General features: G+C 37.8%; 1 protein-coding gene across 1 annotated transcript; it reads left to right on the forward strand.

Moving 5' to 3' along the window:
* The first annotated feature begins 1838 nt into the window (after positions 1–1838).
* LOC104962652 (sperm-specific antigen 2-like) lies at positions 1839–15292 on the forward strand. Its single transcript, XM_010791106.1, has 8 exons — positions 1839–1917; positions 6949–7080; positions 8079–8228; positions 9270–9312; positions 11030–11079; positions 11305–11358; positions 14982–15021; positions 15133–15292. Exons 1-8 carry the CDS (start codon positions 1839–1841, stop codon positions 15290–15292), a joined length of 708 nt encoding a protein of 235 aa, XP_010789408.1.
* Positions 15293–19551: the final 4259 nt, after the last annotated feature.

Here is a 19551-nt window from a genome sequence, read left to right on the forward strand (position 1 = left end):
CACTGCATCTTATTTGGAAAGAAGCAGTAGACTTTGGACCGCGCTGAAGTGAAGAGGTTGCTGTGGTGACAGAACACCGGTTGCTAGGAGGTTACCGGGCAACTTTAGAGGACCAGAGTGTCTGTCCCATCCTTTGGCTGCTAATGGTTAACATCAGCCCAGGACTGATGCACTTGATACAACTGCAGATTTCTCTCTGTGCTGCTCATGAATGTTGACTATAATATATAATGACAATACACTTTTTTTCTGATATACTTTTCTCTAGTTGAAGTCCTTTATAAAGTCAAGAATAAAATAACAGATACCCAGAACAGGTCACACAAAAGTCACAGTTTAATTTGATGTTTTCAGTCAAAACCCAAGCTGTTAGTGGCTTTGAATGTTTATGTTTTAAACATCCAGATATTAAATTATTTTACAGAGATTTATTAGGAGCAGAAACAGGAATGAGGTAGAGTTTGAAACATCAGTGAGGTGACAATAATTAAGGGGAGATACATATTTAGCTGTTTTTAAATGCCATTCTGCACTATGTCTTTATGCTCTTAATGTTTTCATTTTTGTAAAGCACCTTGAATTTACTTGTATTCAAAGGTGCCATATAAATAAACATGCGTTGCCTTATTTTAAGCAAAGTAAACGAGCAGCAGAGCCACATCATGTTGAATAAGAACTATTATTCTATACTTCAGGCTGTGTGTGTGCATGGAGAAGGTCAAATTACCTTATTCATACGTAAAAGGTAGCCACCATTGGAAACTGAACACATGCAAGCACTCACGAATACGCACGCACACACACGCACGCAGACACACACACACACACACACACACACACATACTCTCTCTCACTCTCTCTCTCTCTCTCTCTCTCTCTCTCTTTCTTTCTCTCTCTCTCCTCTCTTATATTCAAATAAACCTACATTTATATAAAACAGGCTTATCATTATGTAGTTTTGAGCAGATATACATGTATGTAGGCTATGTATGGTAACTTCTCATGTGAAGAAACTGTGTTTTAGTATGTTTTTATTAATATATATTCCTTGAGATGTATTATCTTGAATAATTTCCTGAATTCCCCACAGGGATTAATAAAGGTCCATTTGATCTTATCTCATTTTGAAAAGGTTCCCAAAAATCCAAACAAATGGTAAACAAATAAAGAAACAACTTAAGCAAGCATTTCAAAATCAATATCTTTGCAATCCAGTATGAGTAAAAACATCAATGCCTTTTTGTCGCAATCTAATATAGATAATAATTAATAAGTTAATGCATAATACTAATTCTGACTAAAATTACATAAAAAAAGAGAAAATAATTGTCCTGGTAATGGGAGTGACTTTTAACATCATCAGAACATAGATAATTAACATTTTAGTGGGTTTAGTTTGGACTTAAATACCTCATTATTTTTGTATCAATGTGTTTTGCAGCTGTTATATCATCACAGAGCATCAGAGAGTTTCTTTAAAGACGATCATCAGTTCAATGGTGTGTTGTCTTCACCTGGTGGTTAAATGTGGATACTGCAAGTAAAAGCAAGGCCACCACGTTCTTTCTTTCTTTCTTTCTTTCTTTTGTCTGTCTGTCTTTCTTTAAGACCCCACACATCATCTTCCACTAGCCTTTTCTTTTTTTTCTCTTATGCAACCAGATGGTACTCTAACCGCATTTCGTTGCACATGTTATACAAGGCAATGAAAAGGATCCACGTCTCCTCCGACGTGCTGTGTGTGCGGAGTCAGTCCGGCAGGCGTGGCTGTTTCTCGGCTGCAGCGCTGCGGACACGCCCCCCTCTCCCCCTGCTGCTTTCAGGAAGCGGAAGCAGGAATGTTGGAGTGTTTTCAGAAAAGTTTGGACAAGTTTGACAGTTTGGGAGCTGCGACAAAAACCGCGGAGAAACATGACGGTGAGTACCTGTACCCTCTCACCTTATCGCTAATATGACCTCTGATTGTGTGTGGAAGTCCCGCTTCTGTGGTTAGTGTGTGTTTGTGTTTTTCTGCTGTCAGTCCTGTCCTCCGTGTCAAACACAGCACGAACTACTAAACAGGACAAACAAGTTCACTCCGAGCGAAAAGAGAAAAGTTTGACACACATGTGGATTTAATAATGGGGCTTTTACTTGACGGTAGGTATTTAAAGTTGAGTTGATTCACACCAGCATTTAATGTGTAATGTGAGGGAGATGGACACTTGTGAACGTTCTACTAACGTTACTAAGTACACTTTTGAGGTATTTGCTTTCTACTCCTACTCAACTGCTTTGTAGTTGGATATTTTTACTACACATTTTTCTGAGAGCTTAGCTAAATAAGTTTGTTGCACATAAAACATAGTAAGATATGTTAAATTACCCAACATTAGAGATAAGTACTACAACTCAAATAATCAGTCAATTTTCTATTAATTTAAAAATTAAAAATGTTCCTTATTAGGATTATTTTAATTCCCATGGTACAACTGAAGGTTGGTCACTTTGGGCAATGGTATTCTGAATGTGTTTTTACATTTTGTTTGTTGCTCACGAGTAGGGCTGCCACTCGTTTTAAAATAAAAATTAAATAAATACAATTATATTCTCAATTGAAAACCTGTGGTGTAAGGAGCACTTACATTATTTCCAAAAGTAAATGATGCCTTACACTGCAGACATATTCAGTCACAAGTAATAGGCACTTAATCATTATTTTATTATTGAACAGGTTATTGTTTTCTAAACAAGTTATTTGTTAAGTCTATAATGGCAGTAATCAGGCAGAAACAAACGATTTACAACAAGTTGAATTATCCAAAGACTTCGTAAGATCAAGCATTACTCAAAAATTAGTATCTGGATAAAAAAGGTTGTTTGAAGTGTTTACCATTCATAAAACAAGAAATACTTAAGTAGGAGAGTTCAAAAACATCACAGTTTGCTTAAGTACCGGACCCTAGCCAGTAACTGCTTTTCATATGCTTTAAAATTGCACATAAGGATCTACTTGGAGCCTTTGTTCAGCGTCTGTTTGATCTTATAGTGTTATCCTGCAGTTTACAGTAACAGTGATGTAACGGGGATGTAAACAGGCTCTTTGTTTAAGCCTGTTTGCAGTGAGCGTTAAACACTGTCAGTGAGATGAAGGTTTAAGTGTTTCTCTGTGCATCGGTTCAAGGTAAAGAACTGTAAGTAGGGTTTTATTCCAACAGTCGTAACCTCTGAGTCTGGTTCCTGTCAGAATTGATGACAGTCGGGGTGTCATTTTCTCTCAAAGGCATTTGATTTACAATGATTTAAAACAGAGAAAAGTAAAACATCCTCACATTTTTACACTTTATTGAAATAGTGCCAGTGGTGAAGGAAGTATTAAGATCCTTTCTTAAGTAAAGGTTATAAAAGCACACTTTAAAATGACTCTTATAAAAAGTAAACTTCTTTCATTAAGGAAAATGTTAGGAAAATGTACTAAACGTATTTCAGTTTTTCATACTCATCATCTCAACATTTGCAAAACATTAAGTGCACTTCACAAATCATTTCCTAAGAAGCGCACCACACAATGGATTATGTGCAGAAGCGTGTCACTTTCACTAAATCCTTTGTTTATCGTCCAAAGTAAATAGCTATGTCTTATCTGAATGATAAGACATGTCCTGTCATTGTTTCCAAACAAGTTGGTTGAAATGCAGCTATGTTGAGCATTTTCTGATGGTAATCATGGAAAAAGGTTTTCATGACAAGGATTGTAAATGCTCATGGCTGCATTTTTCTGTATAGCATATGGTTTATTCATTTCAACAGTACACAGTTACACTTGACTTCATATGGGAGATTCATTGCAAGAGATGTAACTGAATTCACATGTATGCCCTTTTTACTGTAATTTATTTACAGACAATATTTTTCTTTTAACAGGACTATATATCACAAAGTAAAAAATACAATATTTAACAAATAAAAACCGTAGTTAGAATATTACATTCAGCCCTGTCATTAAGTGAAAGTCATATTCCACTTATAGAGCAAAGCATTAATACATGACACATGGCAGATTACGAAAACGGGTTGGACCATTTTGCAAGTAATGACTTATGGAATGAACTTGCATGCACATTTTGATAAACATGACCAAAGCAATTGATAATAAAAAGAGGTGTCACATTATAATTATTCACACAGCATTTGCATTAGTCCAAAGATAATTAGAATGGGATTTTATGATGTGCAAAAGTGACTCAAATAGTGTTGAGATTGAAAAGGTAGTTGTGATCATTTGAACTCTGGTCTGAGAAAAACAATTATTTTGCAATGATGTAAAAGACATAATCCGCAGTTATTGTTGGAAATGTATTGTTTTTAGGTGTCTAAGTTACCTACACAGTAACTGTTGCTCATATACATAACTGTTGAAGGTGTTAAGGTGTGTTAACTGGTTTATATGTTTTACATTTTAAAAGATGGAGCTAAAAGATAGCCAGAGGAGAAGTTAGAAACCATTATATATAATAATTAATTATTTAGATTGTTTATACTTCTCTCTACTGTCATCATATTCTCACCATTAAATCCTATGATACCCATAAGAATCCAAACGTATCACAGCTGCTGTTCTCTGTAAAGAATGACAATGCAAATTCTTTGTAGCCTCCTTTAAGCCTGAAGGAGTCATTTAAAGACATGGGGAGGGGAAGGATGATTTAAGAGTGTTAACAAGACTCGCTGTACTCGATCTCCCACTGTCTGTCTGTTGTTGTTTTTCTGCATTTATAAGAAAAATCTAAAAATAAATGGATCTTTCCCATCTGTCTCTCTTGTATCTCGTACAGGAAGTTGTTCTGTTATTCATCCCAAACACTTGTTTCCTGTTTCACACGTTCTCATTTAAATTTGGCTGGATGCTTCTCTTTTTTTTTTCCATGTGGACTATTTTATTTCTACCCCACCAGCTCTTTGTTTTCTCCTCTCTTTACTTCATATCGAAATCTTGAGTTTTATTTAACAGCTTTGTGGCTGTATCACTGCGTTAGTTATTGTTAGTAACCATGTAGCCTAACCTATTATTACATTCCTGTTTATATACAGACTTCCTCAGTAGTAAACTCTGGTGTTGTTCCTGTTCGTAAGGCTGGTTGGTGGCCGGTCACCTTTTACCTGTCAGACTGAACTCAGGGACAAGTGGCCAAAGAAATGAGAACAGCTGCTGCTTATGCCTATTTATTTGTCGAATAAATATAACATTTAATCTGTTATTTATGTTAACATTTAAGAAGCACATCCTCATATTGCAGAAACAAGAACTATAGATTCATATTTTTGCTATTTTTCTTGATAAAACCTTTGGGAAAGAAACTGTAATACTAAAACCAAAGGAACAATTTACAGTTTGTATATTTGATATTTGATTGCCTTATTTGAAGCTCATGATTGAAAGCACTTATTGTAAGTTGCTTTGGGGGGGAAAAAAAGCATCAGTTAATTAAATGTATAATCAAATATGTTTGGTTTATATATGCAGTGTATATATGGTTTATATATGCAGTGTATATATATGGTAACACCAACATAGATGTATTTTAAAAGGTTTAGTATGATCACTAAAAAATGCATTATTAAGCTTCTTAACATTCATTTATCAAGCAGCAAGACTAAGAGCCTGCAGCCACCTGTGAGGCTGTATTGAGGTACGGTTATACTGAATGCTAATGTCAACATGCTGACAATACAAATGCAAATGTTTAGCAGGTATAATGTTTGCTTTGATACTACAGTGTGTTACCATGCTAACATTAGCTATTTATCAAAGTACAAAGTGCAGCTGAGACTGATGGGGTGTCATTACGTTCATAGTGTTGGACAAAGGGACATTTTAAACTGATGGTGACCCTAGATGTCAGAGTATCACCAAAGTGATTATGTTTCATTCTGAGGGGAACATGAATGTCTGAACAAAACTTCATGGCATCCATCAAACATATATATTTCAGTCCAGTATAACTGATCTTTATTGTTTTTTTGGCTTTTTTTCCCCCGATAGAACATGCATACATTTGAAAACGTCCCCATTATATACACAACATGAATAATAGAAGATGTTAATGAAAAAATCCTCACAGTTTATGATGAAAAATAAATGTATTTAAGTCCTAAAAAACATGTCTAAGAAGTGTGCCTTCCTGTGTTGGTACAAACTCATTCAAAGTTCAACAAAATTCATGATTCTGGTCCAGCGGTGATGTTTCTTAGAGATAATTAATTCTGGTTGAAGGCATTAAATGAACATGCAATGATGTGCCACACACCGCTTGTTACCGCAGATCATTTATCAGGGTTCAGATTGATCTCGTGACACCTCAGGCAGCTTCTGGCCTCAGCTCATTTCTATGATAAATCAACTTGCTGAGACTTGAAGCTTGTTTCATACACAAGAAACATTTACAAACCAAAAAACTGTTCGGAAAACCCCATGTTCATGCGATGAAGGATGCATGAAATGTGAGAGATGAGCTGTTGAAAACTACAAAACTCAAATTTTCTCAAACTCAAATGCTTTACTAAAGTAAAAGTAGCAACACCACGATGTAAAAGAAAAGAAGTCCAGTCTGGTTACCATGTGTTTGTGTAATCTCAGCTGGTCTCAGTGTGGGTAACTCAGTCATCAATAATAGAAGCCACTTCTCATGTCACCAAAAAACAGCCTCACTCTGTTTCAACTGTCCAGGTTTGAACACACTTTTATTTAGACGCTCCAATTAAGAGCTTATTTAAAGACATTTAAAGCTTTTATTGTGAGCGAATTATGTGTTTTATGTACTGTATGTGTAGCTTGTTATGTCTGTGTACTGTTTGCGTCTGCATTGCATGTTTCAATTGGGACTGATAATGCAGCATGATGTGTTATTTGGTGCTTCAGATATATTCTCTTCTCTTTTTATTAGTGCTTTATCTCTCTCTCTTGCTCAGGAGTGTTACCTGTTGCTGATGTTCCTATAGAGTCGTCAGTCTCCTCTGATGGACTGATTGCCCTCAACCAGACACACAGACAGGCAGATATGGAGAGTGGATCTCTGGCCATGGACACCAGCACTGCTCCAGGTGGGTCATCTCACAGTTAAAAAAAGTAGTCAACATAAGAAATTAATAAACCGTTTTCTAATAAATAGATGAAAAAAATAGATTACCGTTTTTAAAAAATAAGCCTGAGTAGTGTTAACTGATAAAAAGCTTTAATAATTGTCTTCAAGTATCGTATACAGTTGAAAAAGTAAACAGTCATATCAAATTAGCCCACATTAACCAAAACCTGTTTGAGTTGCTTGAAGTAATGTGACAGTGTGTCTCAATTTGCTCACTCCAGAAGTGCATTCACACTGAGAATGATTTGAAAACCTGATTTTGCACTCAAGATGGTCAAAAAGACGAGTGTGGAAGGCTAGACTCTTTCACCCTCTGCGGTCGGCATATTAGCATGTTGCGGAAGAGGAGGGACCAGCAGTAGTTTGGGTTTCTCCTGTGAACACCACTAAACAAATAAAAGTTATATATACATTTTTTATTCAGTTCGTTTTTTAACCTAAAAAAACACTACCTTGTTGTCTGAACAGTTTGCTACAATTTGAGACAACGATACCCTTTGAAAATTCACAGACTATCCAAATAAGTACGAGTGTACAAAATACTAATGGAAGCATAAACATTGAGACACAGCATGACTCTTTAAATGTGTTTTAGTTTATTGGTTTAGTTGTCAGGAACCATGTACAAAGAACAGAGATAAGAGGCACCAGATTATAGCAGTTTGCTAATTACCATCTGCAGTCCCTGGGTATATACTGTATAGTGGAATGCAAGGGGATGGACTTTCACATTTTCATTAATGCTAGGGCCTCAGTCTTTATTGTCCCTTATCAAAGTGGTGGTTGAAAAAGTTATACATTGCGAGAATTGTTGCATATGATCACCGAGCTCGACCCACCTGATGTGTGGGTTTGATCAGATAGTTTCTGTCAGTCCGGTTGAATACCTGCCAAACCTGATCGATGACTTCATGGTAGTCCGGCTGTCTGACAGATGTTTGCTTGATCGATCCTCAGATCCTAGAGTGCAGGCAGACTACAATGTAGCCTGTCTGCGCCGTCGGGCATGGGCAAAGAGCAAAGATTCCACCTGGCTAGAATCAGAAGAAGAGGGACCCCAACAGAACCAGAGGGCCGGGGAAGAGCAAACACCCTCAGAGGAAACAGGTTAGACTGACCTCAGCTGTAGATGTGACTGGGGATATTTTAACAATATTAAATGTTACTGTGTTTCATGTTAACCATATATCTGCTGAGAAAGTACCTTTTTTTTTTTTTTTTTCTTTTTTGCAGACACCTCAGTTAAGTGACACTCATTGCCCATCATCAGATAATTTAACCTTATCACAGTCATGTCAGTATTGCCATAAGTTGACTGATAAGTGTCAGGAAGTGGCAAAACAGAAAGGCAGATGGTATTGAGTATTTTAGATATCTTAGAAAAAGTGTCTGCAGAGAGCACTCATGAGTTTGTTTTGTTTGTTTTCACATCTTTAAAGCCAGGCTCCCAGTCTGCCACAGAAATGGGAGTCTTAAGTTAACATGTAACAAATAAGCATATTTACTTTCAAAATGACACTATAGAACATAACAAACATGGAAGTGAGTAATCAGTCATATGAGAACATTGATGTGTGAAATATTTTCAGCAAACAAAACACGTCCATCTGCAAACATAAATATTGATGAGGCCAGGTAAACCCAGCCCAGTCACGCAACAGTTCCTCTAATGTCTGCTACACTCCGCAACTGTAAACCGACTTTTTTAAAGTAAATGGGTGACAATTTATTTCTATGAAAATATATAAAAGGGAAAAAACAGCCATTAAAAAAGGTTATTATACTGTAAATTATACACATTATAGACAACATGCTGCACTTTGCTCATTAACGAGTATATTGTGAGTGCGCACTGCAAAACCTTGCGCACACAGCAGCATCGTAGAAGTGTCATCATAGAGGACACCATGTTTGTTAGTAAATGTAATTAAGCTAACACGCTAAACTAACACCGTAAACAGTATACCTGCAAAACGTAAGCTTGTTTGCATTGTGGCTATGAGCAGGTAAGTGTTCTGACGGTAGCTCAAAGTACAGCTGAGCTTCACTGCATCCCCACAAAGCCAATGGTTTTTATAGCATGTTGTAATCATTGTTGCACACAGCAGAGGCCTATTGTTTTAACATGTTCATCTGTCTCTCTGCCAGGGCAAGTGCCTAACAACATCGCCAGCTGGCTGATTAAATGCAGGTACAGTACCTGACCAAACCAATGACTTTCAAGATGAATCTGTACTTTACTATTTGTTTAAAATGTAGCTGACAGATGTTGAGTGCAGCAAGTTTTATGAATGTTGATGTACGAAATTAACTGAAACTGCCTAGGAAGAAATATAATCACAAAACTGCTGATTGGTTAGAAATGATAATCAGGAATGTACAGTAAATGGACTTAGTAGTTCCTGGACTTAATTAGGAAACAAAGAGAATATGGTCTTAAATAATGACTAACTGGTTTTCCTGCTGGTTTATTGATATCTTTTTTCCAATGTCTGGAGTTGTGTGTGTTTAGTACCCGTGTTATCAGCTGCTGACGTAGAACCAACTCACAGCCACTCCCAGACATACAACACACAGAACACACACACACACACACACACACACACACACACACACACACACACACACACACACACACACACAGGGCGCAGACCAACGCCCAGAGATAGGGCACATAGAGCTGTTCAGGCAGAGAAAGAGGGAGAGCAAGATGCAGGAAGAAGCCGACAGAAGACGGAAAGAAAGGGAGAAAGAAAGAAAGTAAACAGAGGAGGTGTTTCTCCTGCTGAGTTAACACTGTTATCACACACTCACACTGTTCACTGCTGTCACTCACAACCCTGTGGCGCTATGCAACCTCACCGTAGCAACATGACCATCAGAATCACATGTTACTATAGCAACAGCCGCAGGGGCCTGAGGCGTGTGTGTGTGTGTGTGTGTGTGTGTGTGTGTGTGTGTGTGTGTGTGTGTGTGTGTGTGTGTGTGTGTGTGTGTGTGTGTGTGTGTGTGATGAAGTTTGTCCCATTGATAAGAGTGGCAGGTTGTGTAACAGCTCAGTTTCCCAGCATCTGGCTGCACAGCAGATCAGAACTGCTTGCTCACTGCTGCTGTCAACTTGCCCGATCTGTCAGCTAGTTAGCCTGGGACAACTAGTCTGGTCAGTAGGAAACCTGGAACTGGTACCAAAAAAACAAGAGTAAGCCTAGGATGCTCAGTCTAGCATGGTCAGTAGTGGGTGGTAATAAGTAGACTGATCTGACCAGGAGCTATCTTGGGATAGCCTTCACAATACAGCTAGTTAGCATGCGTTACATAGCCCTAGCCTGATAGGCAGTCAGCCTGTGTTACTAAGCCTTGGCCTTTATCTGTCAGGAAGATACCTTTGATGTTGCTATAGTTAATCTTAGTTAAACTGGTAGTTAGCCTGAGATAGTTGGCACCTACCGTTGACATAGCTGTCGTCAGCCTGACTAAATTGGAGTTGTTACCTTAATTCGGACATTCAATTAGTCTATAATTTATTTGTCAAAGAGTTATCAGGGTCTACTAAGCCAGAGCATTGGATTGGCCTTTACTGTAGGTTGTTAAGTGCTTAGTCAGTACTTAACACGGGCTAATGAGAATTTCACAAACAGGAATTAGTCGATTATTACCCTCAGTTTAACCTTGGATAATCCTAGGAGAAATATGATTGCCTCGTTTGTTTGTACTTAGTTTTGCCTGGTTAGGACTTTCCCTCAATGTATTTTAAGTTCCAGTGATATAACAGTAGATAGTAGCATTAAGGGCGTTTCATATTTGTTATGTAAGCCCACACCCTCAAAGTCTTTTGGATGTTTATGTTTTTAATGGTTAGTTTATGGTTTGGGTGAATTTCCAACACTGTCTCTTTGTCTCTTGGCCAGGACTCCCCTGGGAGCCTCCTTAGATGATCAGACTGCTTCTCCCAGCAAAGGTAATCCACGTTTCTGTGTCTATTGTTTATATATTACATTGTGAGGACCCCAACCTGTTAAGACACATCTCTTTGCTTTATGACTAAACACTTGAGCCATCATGACTTTGTTTTGGTTACTGTTAGCGGTTACTTGTTTAACTATGGAGATGTTATCGAAGGGATTTTGTAACTTTACTTCTGTGTGCTTACTCAAAATGTGTGCTTGTGCTTGCGTGTGAACAGGAGTGCAGAAGAACGGCTGCAGCTTTGAAGATGACCTTTCATTGGGAGCTGAAGGTCAGCACACAGAAAAACTCACAATACAAATAAGATTACAGATCTCTGCTCATTGTTAAGTTCCTTCCCGGTGTTCGGATAGTTATGTGTTTTTACAGTAACTGACGCCACCCGCCTAATAAGCGATTTGACATTTTCCCCATGTTACTCAGATTCACATGAGAATATGGATGTTGGGCTTTCTGATCGCCTGTAGATTATTTGAATCATTATTCAAGTTCATATAAATACATATATAAATATAGTTTTAGCATTAACATGACCTTTTTTCTAAGCCTGAACGTGATCGTTTTTTGATACAAGGCTGATTTCAAATATATATATATATATATACATAAGAATGGGGTTTTGCACAAATGTACAACGCCCAGAAGAAAATGCAGACTATGTTGTGAAGTTACGCCATTGCTTATTTGATTTTGAGTTTCTATAATTGTCATGGGATGTGTTAGATCTGGGCAATGTATCGATATATTATTGATAAAGTGATATGAGACTCATATCTTCTTAGGTTTTGGATATCGTAATATGGCATGTTTTATTTTTTGAAGCGCTGCATTAAAGTACAGTGATGTAATTTCATTAGCTTCCTTCTAACTGTTATAGTTGCTCTTTGCCGACTTAGTCATTAGATCCACATTATTGCCAATTATCTATCAAAAATCGTATTTTCTAAATATTTGTTGAAAGCAAAACCAACCCTACAAAATTGTTGCAATATCACTACAAAAGAATTGCGTAACAATATTGCAATTTATTTTGTCCCTATTGCCCATCCATACTTTGTGTTGAACAAAGTGTCCTTTGATACATTACATTACATTACTTGTTAGACTTACATACTCAATACTGTGGGTAATCCCCACAGGAGCAATTTGGGGTGAAGTGTCTCAGGGACACAACAACATGCTGACTGCAGTGGGGTTTGAACTTGTGCTCCCCTGATCCGAACACCAACGCTCTATCCACTGCGCCACACACCTCCTTATACAATGACCATAAAGCTTAATCACATGTGCAAAGATGTCTCACAAACACAACAGTGTCAGTCTAATCCCCTGAACTTGGTTCACAACCATACATCGCGCCATCTTCATTCCTTAGTCCTGTTTCTTCATGAAGCAAAAGTAAACAAATCACAGAGGTGTGGAAACACACTGCATGCTTGACTGACAGTCCTCTGTGTGTGTTTGTGTTTTCATCATTCCTCTGAACTGCTGTGAATACATCAGTCATAGCTCTGATAGATAGATGTTAAGTGTTTGTTTTTTTGAGTGAAGAATAGACTCTAATGAGTGTGCGTGTGTGTGTGTGGAATCTGGGACTGAATAGATGCTAATGAGTTGATGCTGAGGGGCAGCAGGTTGGATAGATTTGATCAGGGACTACTTGTTCAGGAACAGCAGCCTTCGCTTCATTTATCTTTATCTTGTGCTGAAACTATGCAATTTAATTCATTTTATCGTTAATAATTAACTATCAAGTCATTAAATCTTTCAGCAATTACATCCAACTTGTCCTTCAGCTTGATTTTGCAAAACTGGTTTAATTTTTGTTCTATGGTAATTTCACCTGACATGACAACATAGAAGCACCTCGCCTAAGTTTTTCTCAGGAAATGTGTTTTAGTCTTGCACAACTGTGTAAGTGCAATAACTATTAGAAGGCTTTGTTAGGCTGTATACCAGATTCTCTGCATATCTTGCCTTCTTCAGAATAATAGCCACCTGTCATTTGTCTGGCATGTATACAGTTATGGTTAGGCGGTTAAGTCAATCTTATTGCAGCCTATAATATCCAATGTTGAGTAATCTTACAGCTCTGTGTTTGGCTTTTTAGCTGCTGAATGCTACACTGTGTTCAACATCTGGGTAATATGTACGAACACAGTTTGGTGCTGGACAGCTAGTGTACAGTGGGGTTTTAAAACTTTTTGCTGAAAAGAGCTGCCTGCTCTGACTGAAAAAAAGCACAATAGTTAGATTTCATCCTGAAAACAGAAACGTTGTGCTGAGAAATGCCATGAAAAAGATCTGTTGAGCTCAAGGGAGATTCAGAGTCAGGTGGAAATGTTATGCAGATTGAGCTTTAGAACAGCCCCATTTCAAACAAGTAATAATGTGATCCATTGTTAGTAAAAACATATTTATTTTAGAATAATAGCATACAAACAATTTATATTTTAAGTGGATTGGAAAGCATTTTTCTAAATTCCACAATCATTTCAGTATGAAATTTGTATTTATAAAAAGATGCCCAAAACATTTTATTTCATTTTAAACTAAAGAAGAATTAGGTATTTGGACTTTGGTGTCTCCTCTATTGTAGCCACAAGGACTGAGTTTGAGTTTCTATGTTACTGTTGCCTCTTAATGTTTCATCATCACAAACATCAACCTTTGATCACTCACGACCTTTCTTCTTTTCAGCTCACTGGCTTTGTGTTTATGTGCACGTTACATTACGAAGAAAAGATAATGGTACTATTTTTAGATTTTGGTTTGGTTTGAAAACCTCTTTACTTGAGTGGCTGTGGCTACTTCTTGTCGTCATCCTAAATCTCACGTTATGTTTTTATATCCTGACTGTAAGTGCTTTAATCATGTTTGAATAACATTCATCAGCTTTAATGGCGCAGAAGATTTGAGAGGTCATGTATGAACAGATCGCAATGGGCTTAAATGATGTCAAACATTATAAGGACAGGAGGAAGGGGATCATAGTGTCACTGTGTGAACATAATGGAAGTGAATTAGTTAATTAAAGGATTCAGGGTGAATAGATGGAAATAAGCCAGGGAATTAAGAGTTTGCAGGGGAGTTTTTATGATGTTTTGAGTCCTTTTTAAAACAGATAATGACACTGCATTTAAAGAAAGAAGAAGATTGTCAGCTGAAATTAAGTGGAAAAAATAGAGAAGAACTCCGGCAGACAGTAGCGTGACGACATGTCCCAACAGGTTCCTTTGAATGAAACTGTCAAACCTGCATCTGGTGATGAGAGATTGCAGATCTCTGACTGAGTGAAAGTGAACACGCTACATTCATTCTTCAAGTCAGAACTGAAGCAGATTTATGCCCTATGACGTATTTATTTAATATTATTTAAATAAGCTTCTCATTTTGGTTATGCTCATTGAAATGACAACTGTCTGACATCTGTTATAGCTAGCTAGGAAATGAAGCTTACCCCTCACACCATGAGTTGGTTGAAAATACCTGTTTGGCATGCTCAGTACTTACTGTAGTTACTCAGCTTGTTAGCCAGACAATCTAAAGCTCTCATCTTACTGTAAAGCAGATCTTTATAAGACCTAACATGAACCTATCCTCTTGGGAAGCGAATTTCCTTCACTAGAGCAGGGACATGACAAGACAAGGCTTTTGCTCTTACAGGAAGACCATCATCTCTTGAGCACTTGATAAACTATTTCCACAAAAAAAAGCAAAACTCTGCATTAAAAGAAGGCGAAGCAGTTTATATGGACAGATTTCACAAAACAATATTTACCAATCACTTCATAATAGAAAATAATCATCCTTTGCATGACAATGTATATTATGTGTGTATATGTTGTTTTTATTGATATATGAATGATCTTTATTTCCTATTTTCTTCTGCAGCCAACCACCTTCAGTCCAGTAACAATAAATCTGAATCCTGGTGAGTAATAAACATGTATTTAATTCTCTACTTTGAGTAAATACAGATGATTACAGCTGGTTGATAACTCTGTATGTGTGTTATTGCTTCTGTGTGTATGTCAATGTGTAGCTTTGGGCTTGCGGCGGATCAGAAGAGGAGTCAGTATAAAGAGAGAGCAAGAAGTATGAACTCCACAGGATCAGGGAAGAGCAGCACTGTGTCCAGGTCAGTTCCCCTCGTCAGTCTCCACTCAGACTCATGGAGGTTTCTGCAGGAAGTAACGCAGTGATCTCAGGTAGAGAGCAGCAGAGGCACGGAGGGCTGTTATTAAACTTCAAGCCAATCAAACTACTCGAAAGAGAGCTTTTTTTACACAACTAAAAAGTTATTCACATTTTACAAACTGAGCAGGAAATCACCCCCTCATCTTTTTACCTTCAGTCACCATTTCTCAAAACAATTGTGTTATTTTAACGCTGCCATTTCCATAAGGGATTCACAGGAGATGATTCAGCATGCACAGTAATCCAGCACCCCTATTTGTAATTGTGTGTCATTGATATCAGTCTAGTGTTTAGTGTTCACTCTCCCAAGATCATATCAGAGCTGTATTAAAGAGGACAGGAAGAACTCCTTACATACATTTGTGTTTCTGGGTTTCCTAACAAAGCATTAGGGCTGCTCAATTAATCGTATTTTAATGGAAATTACGATTATGGCTTGCAACGATTACGAAAACAACGTAATCGAAATAAAACGATTATTTTTTATTTTATTTTATTTTTTGGGTTTTTCAGTTGAATTATACTTAAAGTTCAGGGTAATCAACTGTTAAAAACATACTGTTCAAAAACAAATTCTCCAATAAATTGATGTTTTCAAAGTAAATCGATAATCGTTTTTAATAATCGTGATATCAATTATTGACCCAAATAATCTAGATTATGATTTTTGCCATAATCGAGCAGCTCTAACATACACTACAAAAAATAAACGCAAAACTGCTAAACATCCACGCATGAATGACTTAATACTGAGAGATGCCACATTACTTTGAAGTGAGGCCAGAGGACCAGACCAGATGCCGACTGAAATGTTCAGAGAGTACTTTCCTTCATCTCAGCTTTTCTCTCTGACAGTGTGTTTATAACAAGTGAATGCTTTATATTGCGGTGTTACCCGTTCTGAGCGAGGAAGTCGACGATGTGCAGCGAGTTCCTGTCCACCATCCGGACCGCCAGGTGGAGCGCCGTCTCCCCGGGCTCCTGCAGAACCAACGGGTCGATGTTCATATCATCAGTTCTCAAGTTATAGTCTCTGGTTATAGTCTCAGGTTATAGACTCTGGTTATAGTCTCTGGTTATAGACTCTGGTTATAGNGTTCTAATATACTCCTGCCAATAGGGGGCGCAGTGTAACCAGAGTATACATACAATGTTGAGAGAAGAAGAGTAAGCCCGGTTGTTGATGCTGTGGCAGTTAAGCCTGACGAACAGTAAAGAGTTGAGTACCCGTATCCTCTGTCCCTTGTTTCATTAATTTCTTTCTACTAATACACAACACAACACTCACACATTTGCTTTCTGAAGTAATTATTTTCAACAAGCCCTATTCTGCGCTTTGGGTTTTTCCCTCTCCTGTAGTGTGTTCTATAGGTTTGAGTGCATGTAAATGGTTTTCAAAGGTAAAAATTCCTGTGTTCTCTCCAGAGGGATTTTTTCACAAACTCCCCCCCTACCCTGAAACACCTACATAGGACTCCTATGTTTACTTGTGAATCGTCTCTAAGCGTTTGACCAATCACAACAGAGCCGTTCAGCTAACCAATCAGAGCAGACTGGGCTCTGGTTTCAGACTGAAGGTGAAAAGAGGTGCTGCAGCACAGGCAGTGTGAGAAAAATAAAGAGCTTTTTGAACATTAAAGCATGGAGACATGTCCCAGTAGAGACACTACATACTGATATACTGTACACCTGAACATCAGAAAAATAGGGCTCCTTTCAATTCTACCCTGTTGTTGAAATTATTTGAGTAAAGTCTGCATTTGACCAAGATGCCATGGCAGACCTCAGTCCAACATTCATTGACAAAAAAACATCGTTCCTCCGGCACATCACGGACAATGTATGTACAAGATGCTAAACACATTGTTAAAACTCTGTAGTATTAAAATGTACTCCAGCTGATATTTATAAAACTGGTAAATATCTTAAATTGATCCTGTGATGTTTGCAATGTAACAAGCTGTCTGAAAAAAAAACACATAAAAGATAAAAGCTGAATATTGACATACATAAGGACTGCTGTCAGATTTGAGTATAAACACGTATATTATATAATCAATATGCAGTGAATAAAATATAAAAGGCTCATGAAATATACCTTTAAGTGCTGTTATGAACTGTGTCTAGACTTTGACTTTACACTATCCCGTTTTACAGTGGGTAAAAAAAGTCCATCTCCACCCCACGTCTCTTTGTCTACATCTGCTGCTTTGTTGTCACATCTGATAGCTGAAATCAATAAAGGATGGTGGCTTTTTTGTGAATTCACATAATCAGAGTCCCCTTGATATATTTCCACAGACAGATGTAAGAAAGTTTTTTTTAACAAAATAAAGCCTAAGTGCCTCTCTTGTCCCCCTAATACCAACGTTCTCTTTCCACTCATAGCTTGTTTGTTAATCTTCAGAAGTTCATGTGTCTGCCCAGAGCCGTGAGTGATTACTGTTCATTGGCAGGGGCAGCCCTTTAATTAGTCCGGGGCCTCTGGGGGGCCATTACCACGGGGGAATCTTGCTGCTCTTTATTAGCCCATTTTAATATTGACTGAGCAAAGAGATACACAGGGTGGGGCAATTTGGTTTCCTCAGACGGGACCAGCTCTTGTGAATATGCATGCTGGGATGTGGGCTGTGGGGTAGTTAGGGGGTGAGGGGACATGTGACAGGACTGATGGATGACCTGGATCGGGCCTCACCTGGGGTCCCTCACACCGTAACAAAAGGGGTTACAATTTCCATTAGACTGTGGAAATATAGCACCAGAAAGGAGACATCAATGAAAGGGAGGAAAGAGTTAGGAATGTATCATATGGTGGAGACATTGGCAAAACATTTAGAGCTTGATGCTCAAATTGAGAGAAAATATTTATTGGGTGGGGTTCGGCCCAAATTGTGCCTCCAAGATAAAAATAATCCATAAAAAACAGCAAACTGTTATCGGTAGAATGACCCAATCAGAAACTGTGATAGTTATGATGGCATTAGAATAAGCTGTGAAAATAACGTTTGTTCCAAAAGGACGTCATTCTCAAAGTCACACTTTCCTCTCGTACCAAAGTTACAGAGGGTGAACCTATCAAAGCGCAGACACTAATTCCTGACAAAGACAGACTTGATCTCTTCCAATTCCATCCCTACACCTCTTCCAAAGCGACTTTAATTAAAAGTCAGAGTGGAAAATGAATACATTTCCCTCCACAGCTCTGCTCCATTTCTCTCCTTAAGTCATTTCCATGTGTCTGTTCCCAACTCGGCTGCTCATTTCAAGTGATGTCAAATGAAGAGGTGCATCACAGGGGCCCCTAATAACCAGGCCTGATGCATGTTTTAACCATCTTGTTTGGGAATAGAGAGATTAAGGAATTGAGAGACATATGTTGTCGAGCACAGACCTTGGAGAGACCTGAGACGCATCTTTCACCGCTAAGTGGCTTCAGTGGTGTATCAAGCCTCTCAGAAACCTCCCAGAATGCAATTACAGCAGGGGATTACCTCCCTTACTCCACACTGGGATAAACTCAAATTGGCCACAGTGTGTTTTTGAGTGTGTTTTTTGTGCATAGTGGCAGAGGTTGTTATAGGAAGCTGCCTTTCCTCAGTCGAGTAAACAGATCATTAGCATAGTCAAAAAGACCTCTGCCTGTAACTGTAAATACTGCTGTGTACTGTAAATCCACTGCTCATGTGAAATACACCCTCCTGTACTTTATTATTCTTTATACTCACTGCAACCTCTGTATATGTCCACATACCTTTATAATGATGTTTGGAAATAATATTTCTATCATATTTGGAAAATATTTCACACATACATTTCGCTTTCTCAAAATGTTTCCAGTATTTATTTGACTTTTTAATGTTCACTACGTGACCATTGATGTGCCTTTTTCTGATGTTTTTTAAGAGTTGCTAAAAAAAGTTTAAAAAAACATATATAATGCTAGTATTCTTTTTTTGTTTTTTATTTTCTTTGCCATGGATGTGTACTTTTTACAAATGTTTAACGCTTGCCTATATTTTATATGTTAATCGACTCATTTTATTTGACCTTTTTATCTAAGCTGTTTGTTTGAGTGATGAAGGATGTTTGAGTGATGAAGGATGTTTATGTGATTTCAAACCGTTTTTCTGGAGCAACACTGGAGATATGGTTGAACTCACTTCTCTTCAACTCCACACTTTCAGACCTTTTTTCAGGATACATCACCAGAATTTATAAATCCGACTTTCCTTTTGGAGACAAATTAACATATACAACTTTTTTA

The sequence above is a fragment of the Notothenia coriiceps genome, unplaced genomic scaffold (assembly GCF_000735185.1).
Source record: "Notothenia coriiceps isolate Sejong01 unplaced genomic scaffold, NC01 NC01_scaffold00035195, whole genome shotgun sequence".
Lineage (NCBI taxonomy): Eukaryota > Metazoa > Chordata > Actinopteri > Perciformes > Nototheniidae > Notothenia > Notothenia coriiceps.